This window comes from Vidua chalybeata, chromosome 23 (assembly GCF_026979565.1).
Source record: "Vidua chalybeata isolate OUT-0048 chromosome 23, bVidCha1 merged haplotype, whole genome shotgun sequence".
In the NCBI taxonomy this organism is placed as follows: Eukaryota; Metazoa; Chordata; class Aves; order Passeriformes; family Viduidae; genus Vidua; species Vidua chalybeata.
In genome coordinates, this window is record NC_071552.1 from 2079713 (window position 1) to 2102049 (window position 22337).

General features: G+C 54.8%; 1 protein-coding gene and 1 long non-coding RNA gene across 3 annotated transcripts; one reads left to right on the forward strand and one right to left on the reverse strand.

Moving 5' to 3' along the window:
* Positions 1-1980: 1980 nt before the first annotated feature.
* On the reverse strand, positions 1981-6890 carry THY1 (Thy-1 cell surface antigen). Of its 2 annotated transcripts, XR_008434692.1 has the most exons (5): positions 6646-6727; positions 4364-4445; positions 3924-4259; positions 2872-3376; positions 1981-2508 (listed from the first exon to the last, which is right to left on the reverse strand). XR_008434692.1 is itself a non-coding variant. In XM_053963572.1 (4 exons), the coding sequence occupies exons 2-4, from the start codon at positions 4398-4400 to the stop codon at positions 3264-3266; spliced, it is 486 nt and encodes a 161-aa protein (XP_053819547.1). In that variant the 5' UTR covers positions 4401-4445; positions 6646-6890; the 3' UTR covers positions 1981-3263. The 2 variants fall into 2 exon arrangements, 1 of the variants encoding a protein (XP_053819547.1); XM_053963572.1 differs by having other exon boundaries at positions 1981-3376; positions 6646-6890.
* Positions 6891-14282: 7392 nt separating this feature from the next.
* LOC128799249 (uncharacterized) lies at positions 14283-18531 on the forward strand. The gene is made up of 2 exons (XR_008434682.1): positions 14283-14578; positions 18098-18531. It is a non-coding gene; the product is annotated as an uncharacterized LOC128799249 (long non-coding RNA).
* The last annotated feature ends 3806 nt before the right edge of the window (positions 18532-22337 follow it).

Consider the following 22337-nt stretch of genomic DNA (forward strand, 5'->3'; position numbering starts at 1 on the left):
GGGCTGATCCTGCCTCCTTGGGGAGCTTCCCCCGGCACCGGAGATGGGCGATGTGGAGATGGGCAGCAGCCGAGCCCTTCGCAGGGGACAGGACGCCCCCGGCTCAGCCCCTCCACCCTGGGAGGGAGCGCAGTGGCCGGAGGGGGCCGAGCCCGAGGGCTGTGGGGCCACGTAAAAACACCACCGCAGAAATTCAGGGCTCAGGTTACCAGGCAGATAAATATAGTGTCTTTATCTGACCTCACAGGGCGCTGAAATGCTCCTCTCGCATTCCAGCTTGGGGAGGCTTAAAGGGGACGCGAACCCGGGGGGGGCTGGTGGCCCACGGCAAGGGGGTGCCGCGAGGGGAGGCTGGGGGGCTGTGCCAGTGGTGAAGGAGGACTGAGGGTAAGCGTGAGGAACGGAGAGATTTGGGCAGGCAGGTCGAGGTCCAGGATGGAAAGGATAGAGGGAGGGTTAAGGGAGGGAGCGGTGGTGGGAACACGACTTTGGTGTGTGTGGGGCAGGGAGGCACAAAAAGGGGTGGTGGAGGCTGCCAGCAAAGTTTGGAGTAGAGCATCAGGGGGAGGGGAGGAGCTGGACTGGGTTTTGCCCCCCTTGGGGTGAGCTGTAGGGAGAAGAGCCCCCTAAACCTTCAGCAAAGGTGGGCATGGGGCAGCTGGCTTGGCGTGGCCACCCCTCGTGGATCCACGGGGACACCGGGGCACGGCTCCGGGACGCCTGACCCGCCCAGGCTACGGCACCTGCGTGGCCGTGACTCAGCGAGCACCTGCCGAGGATAATGAGGAGGGATGTAATTAGGGTGGCATCTTCCTCCCTCCCTCCCGTCTGGCTCCAGCCCTTCAACAGGGAGGGGCGCGTCGGGGCGTCACTCTGGGAGGTGGCGCAGGGTCACCAATGGTGTTAGGGGGTGGTGGCTGGGTCCTGCTGGTGGCTCCTGGTGCCAGGGTGGCATCTTGACCCTGGGCAGGGCAGTGTATGGCTGCTCCAGAGGACACGGGAGCCCTTGGCAGCCCTCCAGGCAGCGTGTGGGCACAGGGGCTCCGGCAGGACCCTGGTGTGACGGGCACAAGAGCTTTGAGCACACCCAGCCCCGCTCCCACGGCCACTTCCATCCCTGGCAGTTCCCTCCCCAGAGGACGGATGGGCCAGGACCAGACCTGGTCCCCTGCTGTGCCTCCCTGCCACCACCGTGGGCAGTAGGTGGCCTCTGGGATGGAGCTGTGCGTTTAGGGACAGGGATGGGGACAGAGGGTCTGGGTGCAGGGGGCCACGCTCCAGGTGGACAGGAGGGGGTTGCTCAGCCCAGCAAAGTCGAGTCTTGCCCCTCTGCCTGCTCCTCTCCCACAGACATTGGGGTGCTGGAGGCACAGGGGGGCTGTACCCCTCAGCAGGTCCCACACAGCCCTGTCCCCACTGCCACCACACACACGGGCGCCCGTGGCTCCAACACACAACCTAGGTAGGGTTTTATTGTGCAGACAGAGGAACACTCCTGGATGGTAAGGTGGTCTTTTTTTTCTTGTTGTTGCTTTTCATAGGGTTCTTTTTTCCTGGTGTTTTTTTTTTTTTTTTCCTTTTCCCTTAACAGAATTTCTTTGACGACAAGCTGTGGAAATAACTACAAATGTTCACAAAAAAATGAGACTCGAGCCGCGTCCGCGCTCTGCCGCTGGGCTCTGCGCCTGCCCCGGCGCTCACCAGCACGCCCAGGGAGCTGGGCACAGCCAGGCCTCAGCTGGGCACGGCCTCAGCAGCACTAGACAGCAAGCAAGCAGGCAGGGATGGGCAGGGGACAGGCACGGGGGTAGGAAGCAGCTCTGGAGAGGAGCAAGGAGTGGGGAGCAGCTGCTGTGTATTGCTCTCAGCCGTGGTGGCACAGCCCGGGCTGCACGGGTGGCACAGCTGGATGCTCCTGCCTGCCTCTTCCTTTCCCTGTGCCCTCCCCTGGGTGAGGCTCCTCTGGGTCCCGTGGGCATCCAGGCAGCCCTGGGCTGGCAGATCTGAGCTGTGCTGACCATCCCTGTCCCTGGCACCATCCTGGCCTTACCGAGGTCGTGGGCTGCCCTTCGGTCCTTTGCTGCTCTTAAAGGGAGACGGGGAAACACTGAAAGGGAGGAGGGAGAAGGGAAGGGGCTCCTCCCAGGAGCACAGTGGGATTTGAGGAAGACTGCTCTGCCTCTCCATGAGGAAGGACTGGGGTCCCCAGATGTTCCCTTCAGGAGGACAAGGTGCCGGTGCAGAGGCGTCCCCGCAGAGACCCTGGGGTCACACTCCCAGAGGGGAACGCCCTCCCCACTAGCCAGCCTGGGTGCAGCTCTGAGGGCCCTGGGGAGGGCAGTGGGGCTGTGGCTAGCTCAGAGAGGCTCTGCTTGCCTCCACTGGTGCTGGCAGCAATTCTCTCGTCACAGCTAAGGGCTGGTCCCCGGGGAGAGCGAGTGGTGTCTCTGGCTCGGGCAGCCCAAAGGTACCAGATGGTGTCTGGAGGAGGCCTCACTTCCCGCTCAGCTGTAAGAAACAGATTAGGAAAAACTTGTTGCCGAAGCACGACTGCACTGAGGCCATTCCCAGGGCCCCAGAGGAGCCCTAAGGAGGCAGGGGGGGTTCATGGTGTCTCCTAGACCTGCTCCCCTCTCTCCTCCCAGCCTGCCAGGCCCAGCAGCATCCCATGGCTCCCCATTCACTGCGTCATTTTGTGCCCTCTCCCAGCCGTGGCAGCTCACGGTGAGAGGAGCAGGGTGAGGAATCAGTCACCTGGCTGGCAGGCAGGGCGGGTGGGGACACCAAGAGCCCTGTCACCTCCAGGGGCCACGGGCACAGCACCCACCACGGGCACCCTCCGCACACTCTCGCATCACCCCCCTCTCTTACCTGCCAATCCAGCTGTCTTTCCCCAGTTGAGAACAGGCAAACCCCAAGAGTTAAAGGGATGGGACAAGCGAGGCTGAGGCCTCCAGTGCTCCCAGCACAAGCAAACCAGCCAGCCTACGGAGCGGGGAGGCGCGATGGGAGAAGCAACGCTGCCTAGCAGAGCCACCATGCTTCAGAGCGGGGCGTGTGTGCGTGGGATGGTGGGCCTTGGCACGGGACGGTGGTCAGCGTTAATATACGGCTAAATAGAGATAACACAGAGAGGTTTCACGGCTTCCAGACGCTTCAGCTTCTCTTTCCAGGGGCTGCGAGGAAGGCGGGGTGGCTGGGGTGCTCGGTGTGTGCGTGTGTGTGCGAGCGCTGTGAGTGTGTGTGTGCGTGCGTTTCGCCTTTCACAGGGACACGAAGTCCACGGCTTGCAGGAGAGGCAGGGAAAGGAGCAGCAGCAGGAGCCACGAGGTGTTCTGGATCAAGAGGCTGAAGCCGGCACATTTCTCCAGTTTGTCTGTGAGGAGAAGGAATGGGGAGGGAGAGAAGAGAGGCAATGAAATCCCTCGGGAACGGGGCTCAGGGCGGGCGTTCTAACGGTACTGGAACACAGCTTCTTGCCTTTGCTCTGTCACAGAAGTGCAGCACGTCCCATCCTGGCCTGTTTCCCTCCCAGTGGAGGGAATGTAGTAGCAAAGATTTTTTGGGACCCTGAGAAGCATAACCCTGACTGAGGTGACAAGTGGATGGGCACCAGGTGAGACAAAGGTCTCTGCATCTGGAGGACTGCTCCTGTGGGCTGTAGGTGTGGAGAATCCCCACTGTCCTCTCTATGGGAGGATATCTAGGCAATGTGCCCAAGGTGGGACCCAAGAGAGGCAGGAAAAGCAGTGTGAGATGGGGTAGAGCAAACCCATCTGTGGGATGAAGTGCACCTGAAGGGTTGGGACACATTTATGGATCCTCAGGGAGGATCCACAGGGAGTTGTGGTGCTCTCTGCTAGCCCTGCCAAGCCAAGGAGCAGGTGGGAAGGGCTGAGGCCAGGTGCCACCGCCTGTCTCACCTTTGATAACAGTGATGTTCTTTATCTGGTTGCCAGTGTAGTCATTGGTGGCCTTCAGCTCGCACATGTAGATGCCCTCATCGCTGGTGGTGAAGCTCTGCAGGTGGAGGCACACCAGGTTCTTGTGCATGGTGACGTTGGATCGGCTCCGGTAGATGTTCTCGGAGACTCTGATGGTGCTCTGGATGATGTGCTTCCTGTTGTCCTTGGTGATGCTGAACTCGTAGGTCAGGGGGTTGTCGGTTTTGTTCTCATAGCGACAGTCCACGCGCAGGTTCTGGCCCAGCAGGCAGGCACTCAGGTCCTTGATCATCTGGCAGTGGGCGGCCTGGAGGACTGGGAGAGGCAGGAGGGGGTTGGACAGGGAACAGCGAGCTCTGGGGGTGCCCATGCAGCCTCCAGGCTGCTCTGGGCCGAGCAGGGAGCAGGGAGGGAGGTACCTGTCAGGATGACAGCGATGCCCACGGTGGGGTTCATCTCGCTGCTGAGGTGCCCACTGGGGGCTGTCTCTGAGAGGGGAACCTGGGCAGGGGGAGAGAGGCAGTTAGCCAGGCCACTGCCCCAGGGTGTGGGCACTCGGTGGTGCAGGCTGCCCTTCCTGCACAGACGATGCTCTAGCGTCTGCTCCTCCTCACCAGTGTCTGATTCACTGCACAGAGCCTGGCTGGCACGGCACCCAGCTGGGCAATCAGGCACTGCGTGTCTGCCCAGCATCATCTCTGCACTTCCCCAGGCAATGCCCCATCCACACTTTGTTTTCCCTGTCCAGATCTCCCCAGCAGACATTAAATGAGTGTGGCCAGACCCGCAGCAAGGCCTGCCTGTCCAGCCTCCTCCCCATTTTGCCCCATGGCCAGCCAAGGTTCAGACAGGTGAAACCAGGCTGCACCCCAGTGCCTGTACACCTTGACCAGAGGTCTGTGGCTCACGGCGAGGGGGCTGCCAGCTGAGGAACCCTCTTTGGGGGCCGGTGGGCACCCGCCCTGCCAGTCCTCCCACAGCTCCAGCGGGTGAGCCAGCAAGGATGAGTCATTGCAATGCAGTGAGGGAAAGGGGCCAAGAGCAGCGAGGAAGAGGGACACAGCAGCTGGACAGCGAGCCAAGACTACCAAAGGATGGCACAAAGCCTCCAGGAGCTGAGCTCAGCCTGCCTGACCACGGGGTGGAAGGGGTTTGGGTGGCAGCATCCAGTGTCTGGGTCCCTGCCCGGTGCCTGTCTCTCTCCAGGCTGTGTGTGTGGGTAAGGGGCCCGTGATGTGCCATCCAAACAACCAGGGCTGCTCACTGCAGCCGGCCCAATGCAGCCACAAGGAATCAATTAAAGGTTTGCAGGCTGGCCAAAGAGCCGCGTGGTGAATCCAGCCGCAGACATGCGGAATGGAGCTTCAGGGTGGGGGAGCAGCGAGGCAGCCAGGCTGAAGGACACACCAAGCATCTTGCAGTCAGCCCTCCAGGCTGGCCATGTCGGGCCAGGTCCAAGAGGGGGAGCTGATAAACCAGCCCTTCGTGACTCCAGGCTGGCAGAGGGGACAACAGCCCCTCAGTTTGCTCCCTCTGAGCCTGGCAAAGCATCCAGGGAAGAGCTAGGAATTGCCTGTACCACAGCCAGCTGCATTTTTCTATTTAGCAAATTTTGGGTTTTTCATATAATGTTTTAAGAGGAAATACCAAACCCATTTGCTCACCCTGAAGCTCTGCAAAATTTCTTTATCCAGAGCCCCAAACCTTGGCCAGGAAGAAAAATTCCCTTCTCTTGATCTTCTCACTGGCAAATCAAGAGGTTGCCAATGGGGTAAATGCTTGAACCTCTGGATTCCTAGAAATTGTCCTCCCGTCCCTTGCTTTGTCATTTCCCAGCACCAATCTGCTCCCTTTTGAATTCCTGGGACACTGTCTAGGTCATAGCCTGGCTTTCCTCCAGAAAATCCATGCAAAGAAGCTCCCAGAGAGGGGTTTTCCTTCCATCTATGTGCCCAAACACTCAGATTTTCTAGGCTCTGGGTTGATAGCCCTTGGACCCCTCTTCTCCTGCCAGCAGTGTTGGGAGCAGAGCAAGCCAGGTAACTCTCACTCCTGCATGATCCCAGGGGTTTGGCATGGGGACAGGTCTCAGGAGGACGGTGGCATTCGAGGGGCTCCAGCTCTTAGAGGGCAAAGCTCCCGGCGCAGTCCCCACCAGCTGGGGGTCACACCGTGGCAGTACCTACCCCCTGTGCCCACCAGCGTGACAGGCTCAGGGTGACAAACGATCTGCGGGGATGGGGACAGGGGCGTGCAGAGCCAGGCTGGCGGGCTGAGGGGACGCAGAGCCGCAGGAGCCTGGCTGTGCCGGGGGGTGGCTGCCAGCAAACGGGGTGCACGGGGACGCGGTGCGCAGGGAAGAGCGATCGGGCGAGCCTCGAGAGGGGCAGGAGGGCTCGGGGTGGGCGAGCTCCCCCCGCTGCAGCAGCGCGGCTGCGGTGCGGGCGTGCGCGCGGGCGCGCCCACCGGGAATGCCGCAGTCCCGAGCCGAGGGTGGGGGGCACCGGCAGCGGGGCGAGAAGCTGAGCCCGTCCCCTCCTCCAGCGCGCTCCGTGGGGCCGAGCATCCCCCGGGCGAGGGGCGAGATGCTCCCGGTGCCACCGGGACCCTCCCCCGCCCGCAGCCCCGCGTTGTGCCCCGAGCGCAGCGGCTGCTCCCGGCCCGGCAGCGTGCGGGGCGCTGCGGGGCGGTCGGTGCCTACCTGCGGGCGCTGTCCGGTGCTGCCCGCTGCCTTGCGGGGCTGCCGGCGCTGTCCGGGGCTGCCCGGCGGGCTGTGGGCGCGGCGCTCCCGCAGTCTGGGCAGGGCTGGGCGGGCGGACCCAGCGAATGGGGGCCGGGAGGCGTCACTGAGGCTCGGCCCCCGGCCCTGCGGCGGGGGGCGGTGCGGGGGGGCCCTGCCTCTGCGGGACTCGGACGCCCCCGCCCCGGACAAGGGGCGCGCACTGATGCGGAAGGTGCCGTTCGCCCCCCTTATGTTCCTCAGGAAGGGTGGCACATCCCCATCGCCATGGGAACATCATTTTGCGGAAGAGCTGCCAACCCTCCTCTTCCCCGACAGCGTGGGAGGTGTTTTGCTGGGAAAGGAGGATGGTTGGGAAGGGAAAAAGGAGCTTGGTGTGGGCTTTGCTGAGGAGGGGGCAGGTATCATCCTCTGCCACCAAGCGAGTTCAGCTCAGGTGCTCCAAGAGGCCACTCTGCACAGGTCTCCTCCACGTGGGAAATCATTGTGGGAATGGCAGGACACTCAGCTGAATCAAAGAACCACACAATCATTTAATTTGGGAATGACCTTTAACACCATTGAGTCCAACTGCTAACCCAGCACTGCCAAATCCGCTGCTCAGCCACGGCCACAAGTGTCACATCTACAGGCTCTGTCTGTGATGTCACTAGAGACAGAACTTCAGTTTTTGCCCCAGGTCTGGTGACAATGAGGACACAGCAAGGTTTTGCTCTCCACAGGCTCCCATCAGCATGTTTGGGAAGGGGATAAGCAGAGCTGCTTCTGCACAGGCAAAATGGTTTTGGATCCAGAAAGCAGCCTGGGACAAGACCTCTTCCTTGCTCTTTGGCAAGGTCATGACAGCAGAGGAGGGCAGCACCAGGGAGCTGTTTTCCCTGGGAGTTTGGATCCCAGGTATCCCAGGAAGGCACAGAGACACACAGGATGGCCTGCCCTGCCCTCACCTCCTCCCACAGCCCTGGCTAGGCTCTGCTAAAAGGGCTGACACTGGGAAAGTTGATATAAAAGTCATGTTCTCCTCCAGCAGAACCTGATCCCAGGTGACACTCGAGTGCTGAGGTTTTGCAAGCTGGCTGTACAGGGGGTTTTGCTAATTCTACAGAAGCTTGGCTGTGGCTGCTCGCTCACTGCATGGGCTGCAGGTGTGCTGGCCCAAACAGGGACAGCCCCTCAAGCTGGCCAGGGGGCCTGTGGTGCCCTAGGAGTGTTGAGCAGGGTCCCAGTGTGCTGCCATGAGGAGGGCAGAGGGCTGACAGTGGCAGTGGGGTATTGAAGACACTGTGGCAGCATGACACATCACACTGCTGGCTCAGGCTGGCAGGGCTGGCTATGGATGGGAGGAGAGGCATGGCAAAACAACAGGGAAAGATATGGAGACTGGGAGCAGATGCATGCAAGGCAAAGAGACAGACACGAGGCACGCTGCAATGTTGTCAGGGGGGAAAAAGTTGTAAGCACAAGGTCTAGGTCCAAACACAGCTGTGATGTGGGGCAGCCCATGTAACCACACACACACACACATGTCCTTTTCACATTTCACATCTCCACAAGCTGTCTCCCCCACATCCCCACCCTGAACCGCAGCTATCGCACAGTGAACCAGGGAATTCAAGCTCCAATGACTGGCTTCTAGAGGCATGCAGTGGCACAAGGCCCACTGCGAGAGATCTGGGCTTCCTTTCAGTCTCTGGCTGTGGAGGCAGGCATGAGTGTGCAGTTTCTGGGCAGTGCTGGCAGTCACTTGTCTGCCTAGGTACTTGCAGGAGGCTCCTTGCAGAGGTTTTCCCTCTGGATAGTCCTTTTGCTGCAGATTGCAGCCTGGCTGCTATCCCTAAACCAGAGAAAAACACCCAAGTCACTCCTAATGCAGAGGCCTCCCAGAGGAAAGGGGTGGGAGGAGAAAACCTAATAGCGACAGACCAGTGGAGAGGGGGGCAGGCAGTGTTTGCAGTGGCAGGTGTCAGTCAGGGAGACAGACAGCAAGAGGGACCAGGAGCAGCCAAACAGGCACAGTGCAGCACAGCAGTGCAGGCACCAGCAGGAGCGAGTGGATGCAGCAGGACAGACAGACCAGCAGGCAGAGGCAGGGCACAGACAGCTCTCCTGGGAGCTCAGAGCAGCCAAACTGCCCCTGGATCCTCTCTAGAGAGAAAGTCAGGGCATGTGGGGGTCCCTGGGGGGAAATTCACTGCTCCCAATAGCTCAGTAGCTGCAGGAGGCAGGCTGGGAGCAGAGGCTCTGAGAGGCACCATGACTCGGGTGTCTGGTGATGCTGCAGCAATTAAAACCTGGCCTTGCCCAAGGACATCATGCTGCAGGAGACACCCTTCTAGGAGAAAGGTGGATGCACATCCTTCCCAGGAGGAACATCTCTGCCCTGCCCTCAGCCTATCCCAAACACAGGGATTGGAGTCTCTCCCTTTTCCTCCTGCTCATGAATCACAGCACAGCAGCACACCCTGGGTCCTGCTCAAAACAATGCCCACGCGGCAGCCATTCGCTCCCGCACTGCCAGTTGCTGGGGAGAGGTGATGTAAGGGCATGGACAACAGGATCTGGGGGCAGCCGTGCTGTGGAGAGACCCCTGACACCCTCCCCAGGGCCACTGGAGCTGGGAAGTTGCAACATGGAGGAGTAAGGGAGGGCATCTGGGAATCAGCGGTGGAGCTGCAGAGATCACAGCCCAAGGAGCGACTGATGCTCACCTGCCTCACAGCTCAGCCCCTGCCCCAGAGACAGGAGGGCTGCAAAGGGTTTGTTCCTCGCTGCACTAAGCCAAACCCAGGCCCTTCCCACCCCATCTTTGAGAGACAAGGAAGGGAGGCTGCAGAAGAGCTGTGCCCTTGATTGGAGGGACAGAATGGCCCTCGGGAGCCCAGCAAGGCCCCACAGATGCTAAATGTAGCACGGCCCAGATATGAGGCCCCTGGGCTTTGTGGCAGTGCTGCACAGAACAGGGGTGGAGGAGACTGTGCTCCCCTGCTTCCTGCAGGCAGCCCAGAGCCACGGAAAACAGGGGCAGGCAGGAATCCTGCTGCAGCACTGCCTGGGGTCACATCAGCCTGGCAAAGGAGATGGCTGGCACAGAGCCCCAGGCTTGGTAGCCTGTACCTGCTTTGTGCCTGTGTCCTGCATAAAGAGAAGCCCCAGAGAGTGAAGATCTCCAACAGTGATCAGGGCTAGGGAGTGCCTGTGAGCAGTCAGCTCCAGCCTTGCACTGACACACTTGCCAGCAGGAACATCCCTCCCTTCCCTCCCTGTTTGCTGCACACTCTATCCTGGAGCTGCCTTGTACCTCCTGGCTCTGTGCTCCCAACCAGTCACAGTGTAGAATCCTCCCCAGTAAATCCTGCTTCACCTGCACTCCTGCCTTCCCAGCCTACTGCAATCCACCAGACAAGACCCAGCAGTGGAGCTGTGCTGCCAAAGCAGAGCAAAGCCATTGTCCCTGCAGCCTGATATGCATCTGGAGGAGGGGGTGACTATTTCTGTCCACCTCCAGCCCAAGGCCAATAAAATCTCTTTGCAAGTCTTGGGAATCCTTGTGGGAGCCAGCCCAGCATGGAAGAGGAGGTTGACTGAGGTAGAGAGCTCTTGGTTTGTTCCATCTGCTCTCCAGACTGAGTGGGAAGGGTGCTTGGCTGCCTGCTCCAGCCTCCTCCTCACCGCTTCCCATCGCATCCTGTTAGTTCTTGGCAGGGGCTGGGTTTTCTTGGGCTTTCTGCGCTGTGCCCTGCAAACCTGGTCTCTGCTGAGCTGCGAGGGAGACTCATCCCTGCGGGCAGGAGAGGCATCTCTGCCAGCTGAGCTGGGCAGGTCTGGCAGGTAACTCCTGGCTCAGTTTGCAGACCTATTTCTTACCTGCAGGGTCTGTGGCCACAGGACCTGTATTCCAACTCTTTGCAAGATGCCCCACTCCACGGGCTCTTTGGAGGGGAGTGAACATGGACAGAGTTAGAATTGGGAAAAGCTGCCACTTCAGGAGGTGAAACTCCCCTCTGCCACCTGCTGAACACCTGTGACACCACCACCCTCACTCCCTTTAAAACTGCGAGTACCTGCGGGGGCTGATAAAGGATGTGCAGCGCTGAAAGCCCTGAGAGGGAACTGATTCCCAGATAAACCTTAAGCCCCTTTAATTTAGGGAATTTACTCATGTTGGAAAGGAGAAGCTGCTGGGGGTCTCCAGGAGGTGCTGGATGGAAAGAGAGGTGTAGAGCACAGCACCATTTCTGCTACCCATCCCTAGCCATGCTTCCCCCTCTGTCTCAGGAGAGACGACTAATGCAAGTTACAGAAAGTGGAAATAGCTTCCTTGATTATTCTCTTCCTATCTGCTGGGCCTTAAGTAATAGAAAATGATTACTAGCATTCCTTATTTATGAGGGAACCATTAGGACAGGGTGGTTAATTCTCACCACACAGGTTCCTAGGGATAGCACCAAAGAACCACAGGAAGCAGCTGCCTGCAGGGTCTCCCAGTGCTGGGGAGCTCCAAACTCTGGAGAGAGGCAGGTTAAATCCAGTCTACAGTTAAATCCAGTCTACAACTTCCTCCTGAGGGGCAGCACCGATCTCTGCTCTTTGATGAGCAGGAGGTGCAGGAATGGCTGGAGCTGTGCTAGGGGAGATTTAGGTTGGATATTAGGAAAAGAGAGTGGTGAGGCACTGTCCAGGCTCCCCAGGGAATGGTCAGGGCCCAAAGACTGCCCGAGCTCCAGAAGTGTTTGGACACCGCTCTCAGGGATGCACAGGGTGGGACTGTTGGAGCTGTGCTGTGGGAACTCAGTGACCCCTCCCAACTCAGGATGTTCCATGATCCCATAAATAAAGGCAGTTTTGCCCCTTTCTAGCACTGCACAGGGCTCAGTCCTACCCTGAGGCTGTCGGGAGCCCTGGCTGGGACCTGGGCAGTGCTGGCAGGGCAGCGGCTGTGGCTGCACACACAGAGCTTCCCTTGAGCAGCCACCAGCTGCTCCTGCCCTGGGGTTTGTGTCATCAGCTCCAGCGCTCCCTCCTCTCCCCATTGTTAGCAGGGACAATGGCACATGTGCAGGGCTGAGGGAGAAAGGGCTTCCCCTGCTCTGAGGAGCCCTCCTGCCCCAGCCAGAGCCGAGTGCCTGGAAGAGGAGGAGGCAGCCCCGCCTGCCCACACCCCGGGCTGTGGCTCCTCCAGGCACTCGGCCAGCCCTGCTGTTTCCCTCGGCATCACCGCCCAAACACCAGCAGCCCTCCAGCCGCATCAACCTCTTCTGCTGTACATGGACACTCAGGGATTCCTCCCAGTTCGTAATGGCAAATTGTTTGGAGCAGGGGGGTATCGGAAATCAGGCGACCCCCGACTCAGGGAAGAAATGCTGATGTTTGGTTCTAGATCAGAAGGCTGAAGGACAGCTTTATTAAAACTATACTATATTCCATTAATATAGTATTTAAAGAGATACTATTTTATTCTATATATTTATTTCTTACTTACCTAGCTAATTTACAAACTCGTGACTCTGCTGAGAGCCCGAGCCACAGCTGGATCCCACTGGTCACTGACCCCAAACAACCTTCACCAGAATCCAGCCCAGCAATCCCTGCAGGTGAACAATCTCCACACCACATTCCACATGGGCAAAACCAAGGAGCAGAGAGAAAGATTGTTTTCTCTTCTCCTCTCTGTGCTTCTCCTGAGAGACAGAATTGTGTCTGTCTGTCCAGAGAATGTGAATGCCACGGGGGGGGATTTTTAAGTGCTTCCCAGGCAGCTCAACACCCATTTGCTGTCTACTCCTGCTTGGCTGGAGACCTGAAAAGTGTCTGGGCTCTCACAGCAGAGCTGGGAGCCCCAGTCCCCCATCCCTCCTTCTGTTACCTTCAGGGACAGCAAGTGGGTCACTCCACACCCCTGGGGAGCAGTTTTGCCACAGAAAAGCACACCCTTCAGAAATTCCTTCCTTTTTTTTTTTTTTTTTTAGTCCAGGCCAACCCTCTACTTTGAAATATTAGTGTTGGAGAGATTGTGGATATAGACAGCACTGTCATAAAGAGGCACTGAGCTTTAGAAAGGAGAATCCTAATGTTAGAAAAAAGAAATGAAAGGGGGAAAAAAAATTCAGGATTGTAGCAGTGAGAATTTACCCAGGCACACAAAGAACTGTGCTGGTGACTGCTCATCCCTCTGAGCTATTACATATTATTAATTATCATTAATTATTTATTATCTACTATTATTATCAATTGCTTATCTTTTTGTTAGTTATTATTATCTAGAGTACCTAAAACTCAGCAAGTGGAGGCTCTGCCACGTGGAGAATCCTTTACGTTTGGCCAAGAAGCACAACAAACATGAGTAAAACCAGGTTTTGCTGAGTTTGCTCTCCTATTGCTGAGGAATTCACAGCTGGGAACACCAGGAATGAACAAGAAAAGGCAACACATGCTTAATAAATCTCCCTTAAATGTTGCAGTCCTCATTGCAAAGAGCACACACCTCCTGTCTGCGTTTAATGGAAGAAATGTCTCCCTGTGGCTGAGGGAGCTCGAGCATGTTCCAAAGCAGAAGCTACACAGCATCTGCTGTAACATTTATGCCTAAGGGGTTTGAGATCCTGCCAGTCAGCACTTGATTACAACTCACTCTCATATTCTTTTCAGATAATTCACAGAAATCTGCCCATAAAATGTCAGCTGTAGCAGGGTAATGGCACCCACCTGGACACCAAAGCATCTAACAAATCTGCATTTAGGAGCACCAAGGATGCATAAACACCTCATGACATCACAATCTGCAGCTGCAGGGAAAACGTTAAAGAAATACAGGGCAAGTGCAAAAGCATGGGAGATGAAGGTGTATGAAAAACTGTAAACCAGAGACTGAAAAAGCATTTTATTGAGGGAAAAGGAGATGGAGGAAGGGAAAAAAAGTCACAGCTGCTGCTCCTGGGGAGGAAAAAAAGAGAAGGATTTTGTGAATGCTGAGATAAAGCGGTTTTCTCCATAGTAAAATTGCTGTAAAACAACAAAAAACAGGGGGCTCGAGCGCAGGCCAGACATGCTGGCAGGTCACCAGCAGCACAGGCAGCCCCGCAGCACAGGCACACACCCAGGGGAAAGAATTTCATTCCATCCCTCACAGTTCACCTCAGATTTTACCTCAAAACATTCCCTCAGCTCTCCTCCTCAGGAGCTATTCTGTCCCACCTGAACTACCTCAGCTTTTTCTTAAACATCTCCTTGGCTCTCCCTTCCAAGTTCCCTCAGCTCTCCCTCCTCAGGAGCTGTTCCGTCCCGCCTGAACTACCTCAGCTTTTTCTTAAACATCTCCTTGGCTCTCCCTTCCAAGTTCCCTCAGCTCTCCCTCCTCAGGAGCTGTTCCGTCCCGCCTGAACTACCTCAGCTTTTCCCTCAGCAACTCCACCGAAACACCCTGCCGCGTTTTCTGACGCTGCTGCCCCAACACTCCCTCCCTGCGCAAGAGCCCCAGATTTGCCTCAGGGCCACTGTAACACCTTTTCTCGAGCCGCCCGGGGCGCCTTTCGCCGGCACACCCCTCACGGAGCGCGGCGCTGACGGGGCCTGAGGGCGCTGAGGGGAGCAGCGGGAGGCGCCCCCTGGCGGCGCGGGAGCGGCCCCGCCGCGCCTCACGGCCCTCAGCGCCCCGCCATGGCCGCTCAGTGACGCTCCCGGCACCTCAGCGGCGCTCCAGGCTCCTGCCCGTCCCTCAGCGACACTCGGGACACCCGCTCTGCCCCTCTGTGTCCCTCAGGGCATCCTAGCGACGCTCGCGGCCCCTGCTGTTCCCTCAGCGTCGCTCCCAGCCCTCAGCGAAACTGGCGGCACCTGCTTCTCCCTCAGTGTAACACAGGACGCCTCGTATTTAATGTCCCAAAATGCTCCCTGCATGGTAACTCCGCTTTCCGCTGCGAGAAGTTCATTCTGTCCCTCACAATTTACCTCAGAGTTTGCCCCAAAATGTCCGTTCTGTCCACTATAGATTATCTCTGATTTACCCCAAAAATATCCTTTACGAAATAATTCAGTTTTCCCCCTCCATGCTCTTAATTTTGTCCCTACCAATTTACCTCACACTTTTCCTTAAACATCCCCTCGGTTCTCCCTTCCAAGTTCCCTCAGCTTTCCCCCTCAGAAGCTGTTCTGTCCCGCCTGAACTACCTCAGCTTTTCCTTAAACATCCCCTTCCAAGCTTTTGTTGAAAGGATTGACTTATTTACTATGTTTATTTACACATGAACATAAACTATATTTATGTAGTTCTTTACTGTTGGAAGAGTGGAAGGTGTTTGTATGAGTCAGTTATGACATGATTTTTCATTTTACTCTTTCTGTGGAATAGAATTTTTTATGCCTCTGTTTTTTTTTTTTTTAATGTCATGAATCTGTGTTGAAGAGATTCAGATTTTGGTTAAAAAATGTTGGGCAAGATACTTCAAAAAGCAATGTTTTTTTTTACTTGAAGGACGTATTAATAGTACTTACTTATTTCTGAGCTTACACACTAGAAAATTAAAAAAAAAAACCTTAAAGCTAGTTTTTTGTAACCAAAGGAAAATCAGAAAATTCTGCTGGTGTAAATCAGAGACAGGCATAAAAAGAAAAAATAATAATAAAAAAGGCAGGGAATGAATTAGATGAAAACCAGAGGAAAACACTGCTATAATCATGCTACACACACACACACACACTCGGGGGAAGGCTCTTCTTGCAAAACACACAGTTAACAAAGCGGGGATTTACTAAGCACCACAAACAACATAACCTGCTGTTTACGACAAGAAGAGTAAACAAACACTGGGAACCAACCCGCAGCTTCTTTTCATGCAATTCCTCTCTGTGCTGGCAGGCCAGGGCTGCATTTCTGAAAATATATTGGAAATAAATCACAAGAAGCTCCATTCAGACGAAGCAAAGCGCTGTAAATATGAATTAATCAAGTGTGAAGGGCCAACAAAGACGGCCCATGTGTCCTCCTCACGCAGAGCAATGGTTTGGTGGAGCCAGCCTCTTCCTCTTAGTAATACATGGATTGCTTTTGCTCGGGAGAGACACGAGGGAATCAGACTCCCAGAATTTGAGCTGGGAGGGACATTCCACTAGCGCGGGTGGCTCCATGCAGGGAATGTAGAGTGGAAGCAATAAAAGGAGTGATGAGGAGGGGAAGCAAATGCAGCGTGTTGCTCCTGCTGCCGGGAACCACGAGAGTGCAGCATTGCCCTTCGCTAGGCTGCTGCTCACAGGGCACGGAATTCAAATTACACAATCCACGAGTCCTGTGCTTTCTTGAAGGACTGCAGGCCGTTGGTAGGGCGGGTTTTGGTTAATTTTTTTATGTTTTAATGCTTTGTGCTTTTCAGAGCTTAGCCTGGTGTTCCCTGGGGTGAAAGCGAGCTTTATGAGCTGCACAGCTCTATTTTGTGTACATACTCTTAGGCCTGACTTATTGAAGCGGGGCTTTAGTGGAGATTTCAGTGGGGAGGAGCACTCCCAGCTGTATGGAAAGTAGAGGAGAATGAAAAAAAGAAGTTAAAATCTGCTGATATCTCAGCAGCTTAGCAGATGAGCTGATGAAAACAACTTCTGAATTCTGGCAGTAATGTGCATGGAGTGTGCCATGGGCTCCTCCAGGTTTTATGGTGGCTTCAAAGGGGTAAGGGAGACTCTAGTGGAGAATGCTGGCAGGGAAAGAGAATAGAATCACTGGAAAGCCAGACTGGTAGAGTCATTAAATAACATAGAAGTCTTCCTTCTCTGTCCCAGGCTTTTCAGAACCAGCAATGTTGATGGCACATCTGTGCGTGGTAGTGAAGGAGTGAGTGGCTTAGACCTAGGAGCTCTCCTGGATTGTTTTTCCAAGCCCACTGTGTCCATCTTCTGCATGTGGGGACATCTGACCTTGTCTGGATGGCTGTAGACCTCAGTGTTGTGCTTCCTCAGTGCTGCAGCTCAAACTACCTTGACCTACAAAACAATTTCCAGCCCCTTGCTGAACACAACAAAGAACTGTCCATTGATCACTTAAATGTTTTCCAGTCTGCCATCAAGCCAAACTCTCTCTCTTTGGCATCACTTACCACTCAGTAAAACTCAGCCAGCAGGAAAAAAAAAAATTGTTTCCTTGTTTACAAAATAAAAAGAAAAGAATGATTCTCTGCTTCAGAGGCCTGGGGACCTTGTTTACCCTCCAGCCTGGAGTGAGTTTTTATGGGCAGGTTTATAAACCCCTGCACAGCCAGCTCTGTAGTGCTGACAGACCTTTCAGTGTAGCTGCTTTAACACCTCTGCACTGTCAGGATCCACCCTGTGGATTTCAGGGATAGCAGCAGAGCAGACAGACGTTTTTGGCTATTGGCAGGCTCATATGTACTGCAGAGACCTTTATCTTCTTAAGGGAGTAGAGCTCTTTTAGTGTCTTGATGGGGAGGGAGCAGGAATTCGACATGAACAAGGCAAACCCATTCAAGTCGTGCCAAAGCTGCTGTTTTGCCCTGAGTTTTTGAGGCAGAAACTTGGTACAGTGTGTAAGGGAAAAGTGTTGGGATGAGCTGTGTTCTAGAGCTGTCAGCAGCAGTGTTCTGTCACCAGTGTCACAACACAGGACCTGCAAACTCCTCGATGTTCCCTGTGCCCCCTCTGGTATGTGTTCTTCTGCAGCCTTTGGTTCTCCCTTATCATAAATCCTGTAGGATTTAACTTCTAGCTACTGATCCTTTTGACAGTAATGGACCATTAACTAACTAGACATAAAATTGAAAGTGTAAATCCCTCTGCCTTGGGGAGTTAGAAAGCAGGTTTAGGATGCAGGCCATGAAATGCAGAAGTTCATTTTAATCACAAACGAGGCCTGATTAACTCTGCCTGCCTGGCACCCTGGTCTGTGCCAGCTGATGAACACGAGACCAGGAGCTGAGGCTGGTGCTACAGGACATTTGCAAGTGCCAGGGGAAAGCCTTTAGTCTTGGTGCTTGAGCTTCTTTATCCCATTGCCAGGGCCTTCCATGTAAGACAGTGAGGGAGCCTGGGCTGCTGAGGAATTATCTCCAGACACTGATGCTGCTCTGATTGGAAGTTTGGTTTGTTTTCCTTTGTTGGGATAAGGAGAGAAGGGAAGGCCAGGGGTGAAGGTGCCTCTGCTCCGGGGGAACAGCATCAGGGAGAAGGATGAGGTGATGGAGCAGCTCTGCAGGTTGATGTGTACCAAGTCCAGTTCCCAGCCCTTCCTGGGGCCTGCAGTGACATCACAGGGCTCTGCTCTGAGTCTGTGGGAGTGAGTTTGCTTCTCTCTCTCTTTTCACTAGACCTTCAGATCAGTGCCCACTGATTAAAAAAGTTAATTACCTTCCTCTTGCAGAAATTACTCTGCTTTCAAGGTCTCCCAGGCCCTTAATTGAGCATCTTTCTTTGACAGAACTTTTGATTGAATTGCAGTGAGTCACCATCAGAGCCAGGATGGCCAGGTCAGACGGGGATGTCTTCAGGGAGCCAACGGGGCTCTGCATGTGGTGAATGGAGAGGTCCCAAACTCCTCAGGAATAAGCGACTGCATCAGAGAGAAGAGAAAGAATGGGGTTCAAAAGCAGGGCTGGGTGGAGTCTATGTTTCTGTGACCTCCTGGGAAGTGAAGTGCCTGGTGGCCAGTGGTCCCTGCACACCTGAGCCAGCCCCACCACCTGTGTGTACTCCAGCATTAGCCTTCTTACCCTGGATCCCGTGGCCACGCTCCTGAGCTGAGTGCCTGTGCCATTCATCATGCCAGCAGCACAAGAGCAACTGGAAAAAGTGTCAGGAATTTATCACCGATGGCAGGAGCTTTTGTCTGTAATAAAAAACATTTTCCCTCTCCTCTCTTCTAGAGTTTTTCTCCTTCCCTTCTCTCATTATTATTATTATTAAGAAGCTTAATGCCATATGTCTTGCTGTTTTATAAATAACCCCGGTAATCAAACAGCACTGGGTAAATGGGCAGTCCAGCTTGTGCAATTTGTTTGACAAAATGAATCCAGAAGAATATGAGTCTGTGGAGGAAAGACAAATAGAGCAGCTTGGATGAATGTGTTAACCAAGAGAAAAACGGCTTGGCAGAGAAGCTGATGCTATTTTTAGCCATGCAAATGAAGTTTGGGGCTAATTTATTAAAAATACAGCACAGAACTTGCCAGAATGGTCAGTGTCTCCTGGGATGGAGAGCAACAAAGGTTCTCTGCCTCCTGAGGGCACAGGGTGGGCAGCTAAGGAGGGAGTGAGGTGCAGCCAGCCTGGAGTGTGCTTAAGCTGCCAGGAGGAGGACTGGGCCTGGAGCATCACCCAGGTGGCAGGAAGAGAGGAGAAACTGCCCTGGGCTGTGGGTCCTGGCATCCATCCATCCATCCATCCATCCATCATCCATCCATCCATCCATCCATCCATCCTCCTCAGATCACAGGGAGATCCCAGAGCTACCTGAAGCTCAGGAGAGCCAGCTCTGGGCTGGGTGCTATCTGTGATAAATCCCAGATTTATCTGTGACAAATCCCAGATAACCAGGGTTAGGTCTGTGCCTTCCTGAACAACTGGGCTGCTGCTCCCTGTTCCCTGCTCCAGATGTACCTGAGTATGCGTGTGAACTTCCTTGGGCAGGAAAAGCTGCAGGCAGCTCCTGCAAGGCTGTCTCTGCAGTCTCTTCCATGGGAAATCCATCCCAGAAGACAGTGAGAGCCTCAGCCTGGGAGGTGCTGCAACCTAGAGGAGAAATCCCTTCATTCTGCAGCAGGGCCCTGCCTCTTGCTCACCATCAGGCGGCAGTACAGGCTCTGGTGCCTGGCCGGGCTGGGATGAGCAGATGAAGGGGAGCATTTTCATTGAGGAGAAATACCTCGGCCGCTGCTCCCTTCAACTCACCTTTTGTTGATCTGCCCGGTGACCAAGGCAGCTGAAATCTGAAACGCTGAATTTTTAATCAAATCAATGAATTTGTTTCTAGGGAAGTGGGGATTGTGTAGAGGGGGATGTTTCCCTCCATCCTCACCTCCTTCCTTCCCTCAGAATACTTGAGATATCTTTGCTCTGACTTTGCAAGCACAACGTTGTCCTCTGGGCTCGAAGGGAAGCCTGTGGGATGATGTGCACACGGGCATGCAGGGGGCAAAAGCAGAGGCTGGGCCTGAGCTGTGTGCTGGAGGTAGAGGCAGGCAAAGCTGCAGTGCAGGTGGCTCACGTGTTGGACTGCACATCCACAGCCAGGGATGCCGGCTCATTAGTCAAGGAAACACCTCTCTCCTTCCTGGCTGCTTCCCTCCCCCTCCTCCAAGTGGGAACGCAGCCCCCATCCTTTTTCCCCACTCCTGGTGTGTATGAGTATTCTTTTTTAAGTGGCGAGTTGAATATTTTAAACAAACACTGCTTAAAATCTATAATTTATGGGCAGGGCTTCAGAAGAGGAGATCAGTAATTTCTTGGTGCTGAGGGTGTCTCCATCTGCAGCAGCCCCCACTACTCTGTTCCCAGTCAGCTGGTTCAGCATAAGGGATTAGGCTTGGGCATGGCAGCACTGAGCAGCACCCAGAAAATTCCCAGCTCTGAATGAAGGAAAACTGGACTGTCTTCTCTTGCAGGCAGGAACAGCTCCAAGCCCTCCACCAGTGGGACAGCCCTTCTGCTAGCCCACCTGGAAGCGCCCCACATTTGGCCCAGAGCTGGGCTGCCTGGCACAGCTCTTGGAATGGGTGTTAGGAATCTGCAGCCCTGCTTCAGCTCCCACCTCACCCCTTACTTAAAACCTGAGGGAGCCAGGGTACAGGTGAGCAGTGTGAGCTGGCAGAGGCTGAGCTCCCAAAGCTGGCATGATGAGAAGCTGAATCAGGATCTGAACTTGAGCTTACAGGCACTGCTGGGCAGTGAGAGACCCCAGGTCACTGGGAGAAGACCCTGCCTCTGCTGTCCTCCTCCTCTCTGTGTCCCTGCATGTTCCCCGAGCTGAGCTGCATGAGGGAGGATTCCAGGCTTGTTCGTTAATGGGAGCAGAGAGACTTTTGCTTCGATTAATTAATTTGCTGCTCTTCCCCGTTTTCAGGACCATCTTTTATTCATGGCCAAGTAGCTCAGACACTGCTGCTTGCTGCCTGTTCAGGATGCTGGCATTAATATTTCATCCCAGAGCCTGCTTGTGCTGAACAGAGCTCATGCCCCACGTTCCATTCCTGCCTCTTCCTGATATTCTCCTTTCCTGGCCCAGCTCATGTTCCCCCTTCCAGCCCCAGGCTGGGTCTCCCTGTCTCTTCACCGGTTGCATGGATTCTCCTAGGATCATATTCCCTGGGAATTCAATGTGGCACACTTGGAGCTCACTGCCTTTGTTTCCCGTGGCTCTGGGCAATCAGCCCTGCACAGAGGGTGTTGTGCTCACTGTGGGAATAGTGGGTTCTGGGAGCAACTTGTGGTATCAAGCAGCAGGGAGAGGGAGTGACTCTCATCCTGCTGTCCCCTCCCAGGAAAGCAGGATATATATTTCAGTTGCCAGAGGAGCAGTGTGCAGCTGTGGCTGCAACCTGGGAAAAAAGAAAGCTGCTGAAGGAGAAAACCTGGGCTGTACCTTTCAGGGCAGCAGCAGAAATGAGGAAATTACACTCTCCTGCTTCTTCACCTCTCTCCTGGCTCCTGTGCATGCACTTTCCAGCATTCCTTAGTTCTGCAGAGCTCCAAGGCCAGGAGCAGCCTTTGCCTACAGCTCTGCAGCCCCAGCAAGGCACTGTGTCTGAACAAGGGCAGGCCACAGTGCAGCTGTTTGGAGTGGCACTTCATTTACTGAATGGCAGCTCCATAATCCTCTTCAAATAAAAAGACTGCAGAGTCTCTGAACTGGGAGCTGATGGAAGGCTTTGCTCTCAGTCAGGTGGCACAAAGGGAGTATCTCCTTGCTGCATGTAGGAGTTCCTGGGTTTTGCTTGGGCTTTGTTATTTGATTATTTGTTTTCTCATTTGTCACTGGGGCTAGTGGATGTGATTTGTTCTCCCTGATTAAGGCACTTGTTTTGGCAGGGAAGCGTTTCCCGGGTCTCATGGGATGGGATGAGAGGCCTTGCAAGGCACAATCTGTGCCCTTCCCTCTTCATCCCAGGGATGCCAGAGCCGATTTCTGGTACATCTTCCACCTCTTCAAAAACAAAACAGCACAGCAGCTGATGAAATGTCTGGCCCCAGCCCCCTGGCTCAGAGGCTGCAGAGCCACCAAACCAAAGCATCACCTTAAAAGAGGTCTCCAGATTGGATTGGGAAAAATGTGGAGTTGGGAGGAAAGTGTGGAATTGTTGGAGAACATGTGCACATGCCTGTGCATCCAGACTTGTAGTGGGGACACATTCAATTAAAGGAATGTGACTGCAGGTTGCAGGATGTGGAGGCTGCAAGTGGCAGAATCTCCATAGCCTCATTAAACTCTCATGTCCAAATTAAATGTCAGATTTGCATATTGGTTCTGTGTTTTCAGGCCTGTTATGCAGCAGCCGGGAGGACGCTGATCATGGGTGGGGGTGCTGTGGGTATCCAGAATGCAACCTCACTCCTGAGAGCCTTGCAAAGCCAAGCACCTGAAAATTTTAGGGGGAACTAGGGATTAAACTTGGTTTTGCTAGGGTCAGGGCTCTGTGCCTCAATTCCTGCAGGCAGAACAGAGA

What these genes read in the sequence shown, in the direction of transcription:
- THY1 (XM_053963572.1), bottom strand. Translation starts at nt 4,400, where the DNA reads ATGAACCCCACCGTGGGCATCGCTGTCATCCTGACAG. An exon ending in CATCGCTGTCATCCTGACAG is followed by an intron (nt 4,260 to 4,363) that starts GTACCTCCCTCC and finishes TGCCTCTCCCAG; the next exon opens with TCCTCCAGGCCGCCCACTGC. An exon ending in GAACATCACTGTTATCAAAG is followed by an intron (nt 3,377 to 3,923) that starts GTGAGACAGGCG and finishes TTCTCCTCACAG; the next exon opens with ACAAACTGGAGAAATGTGCC.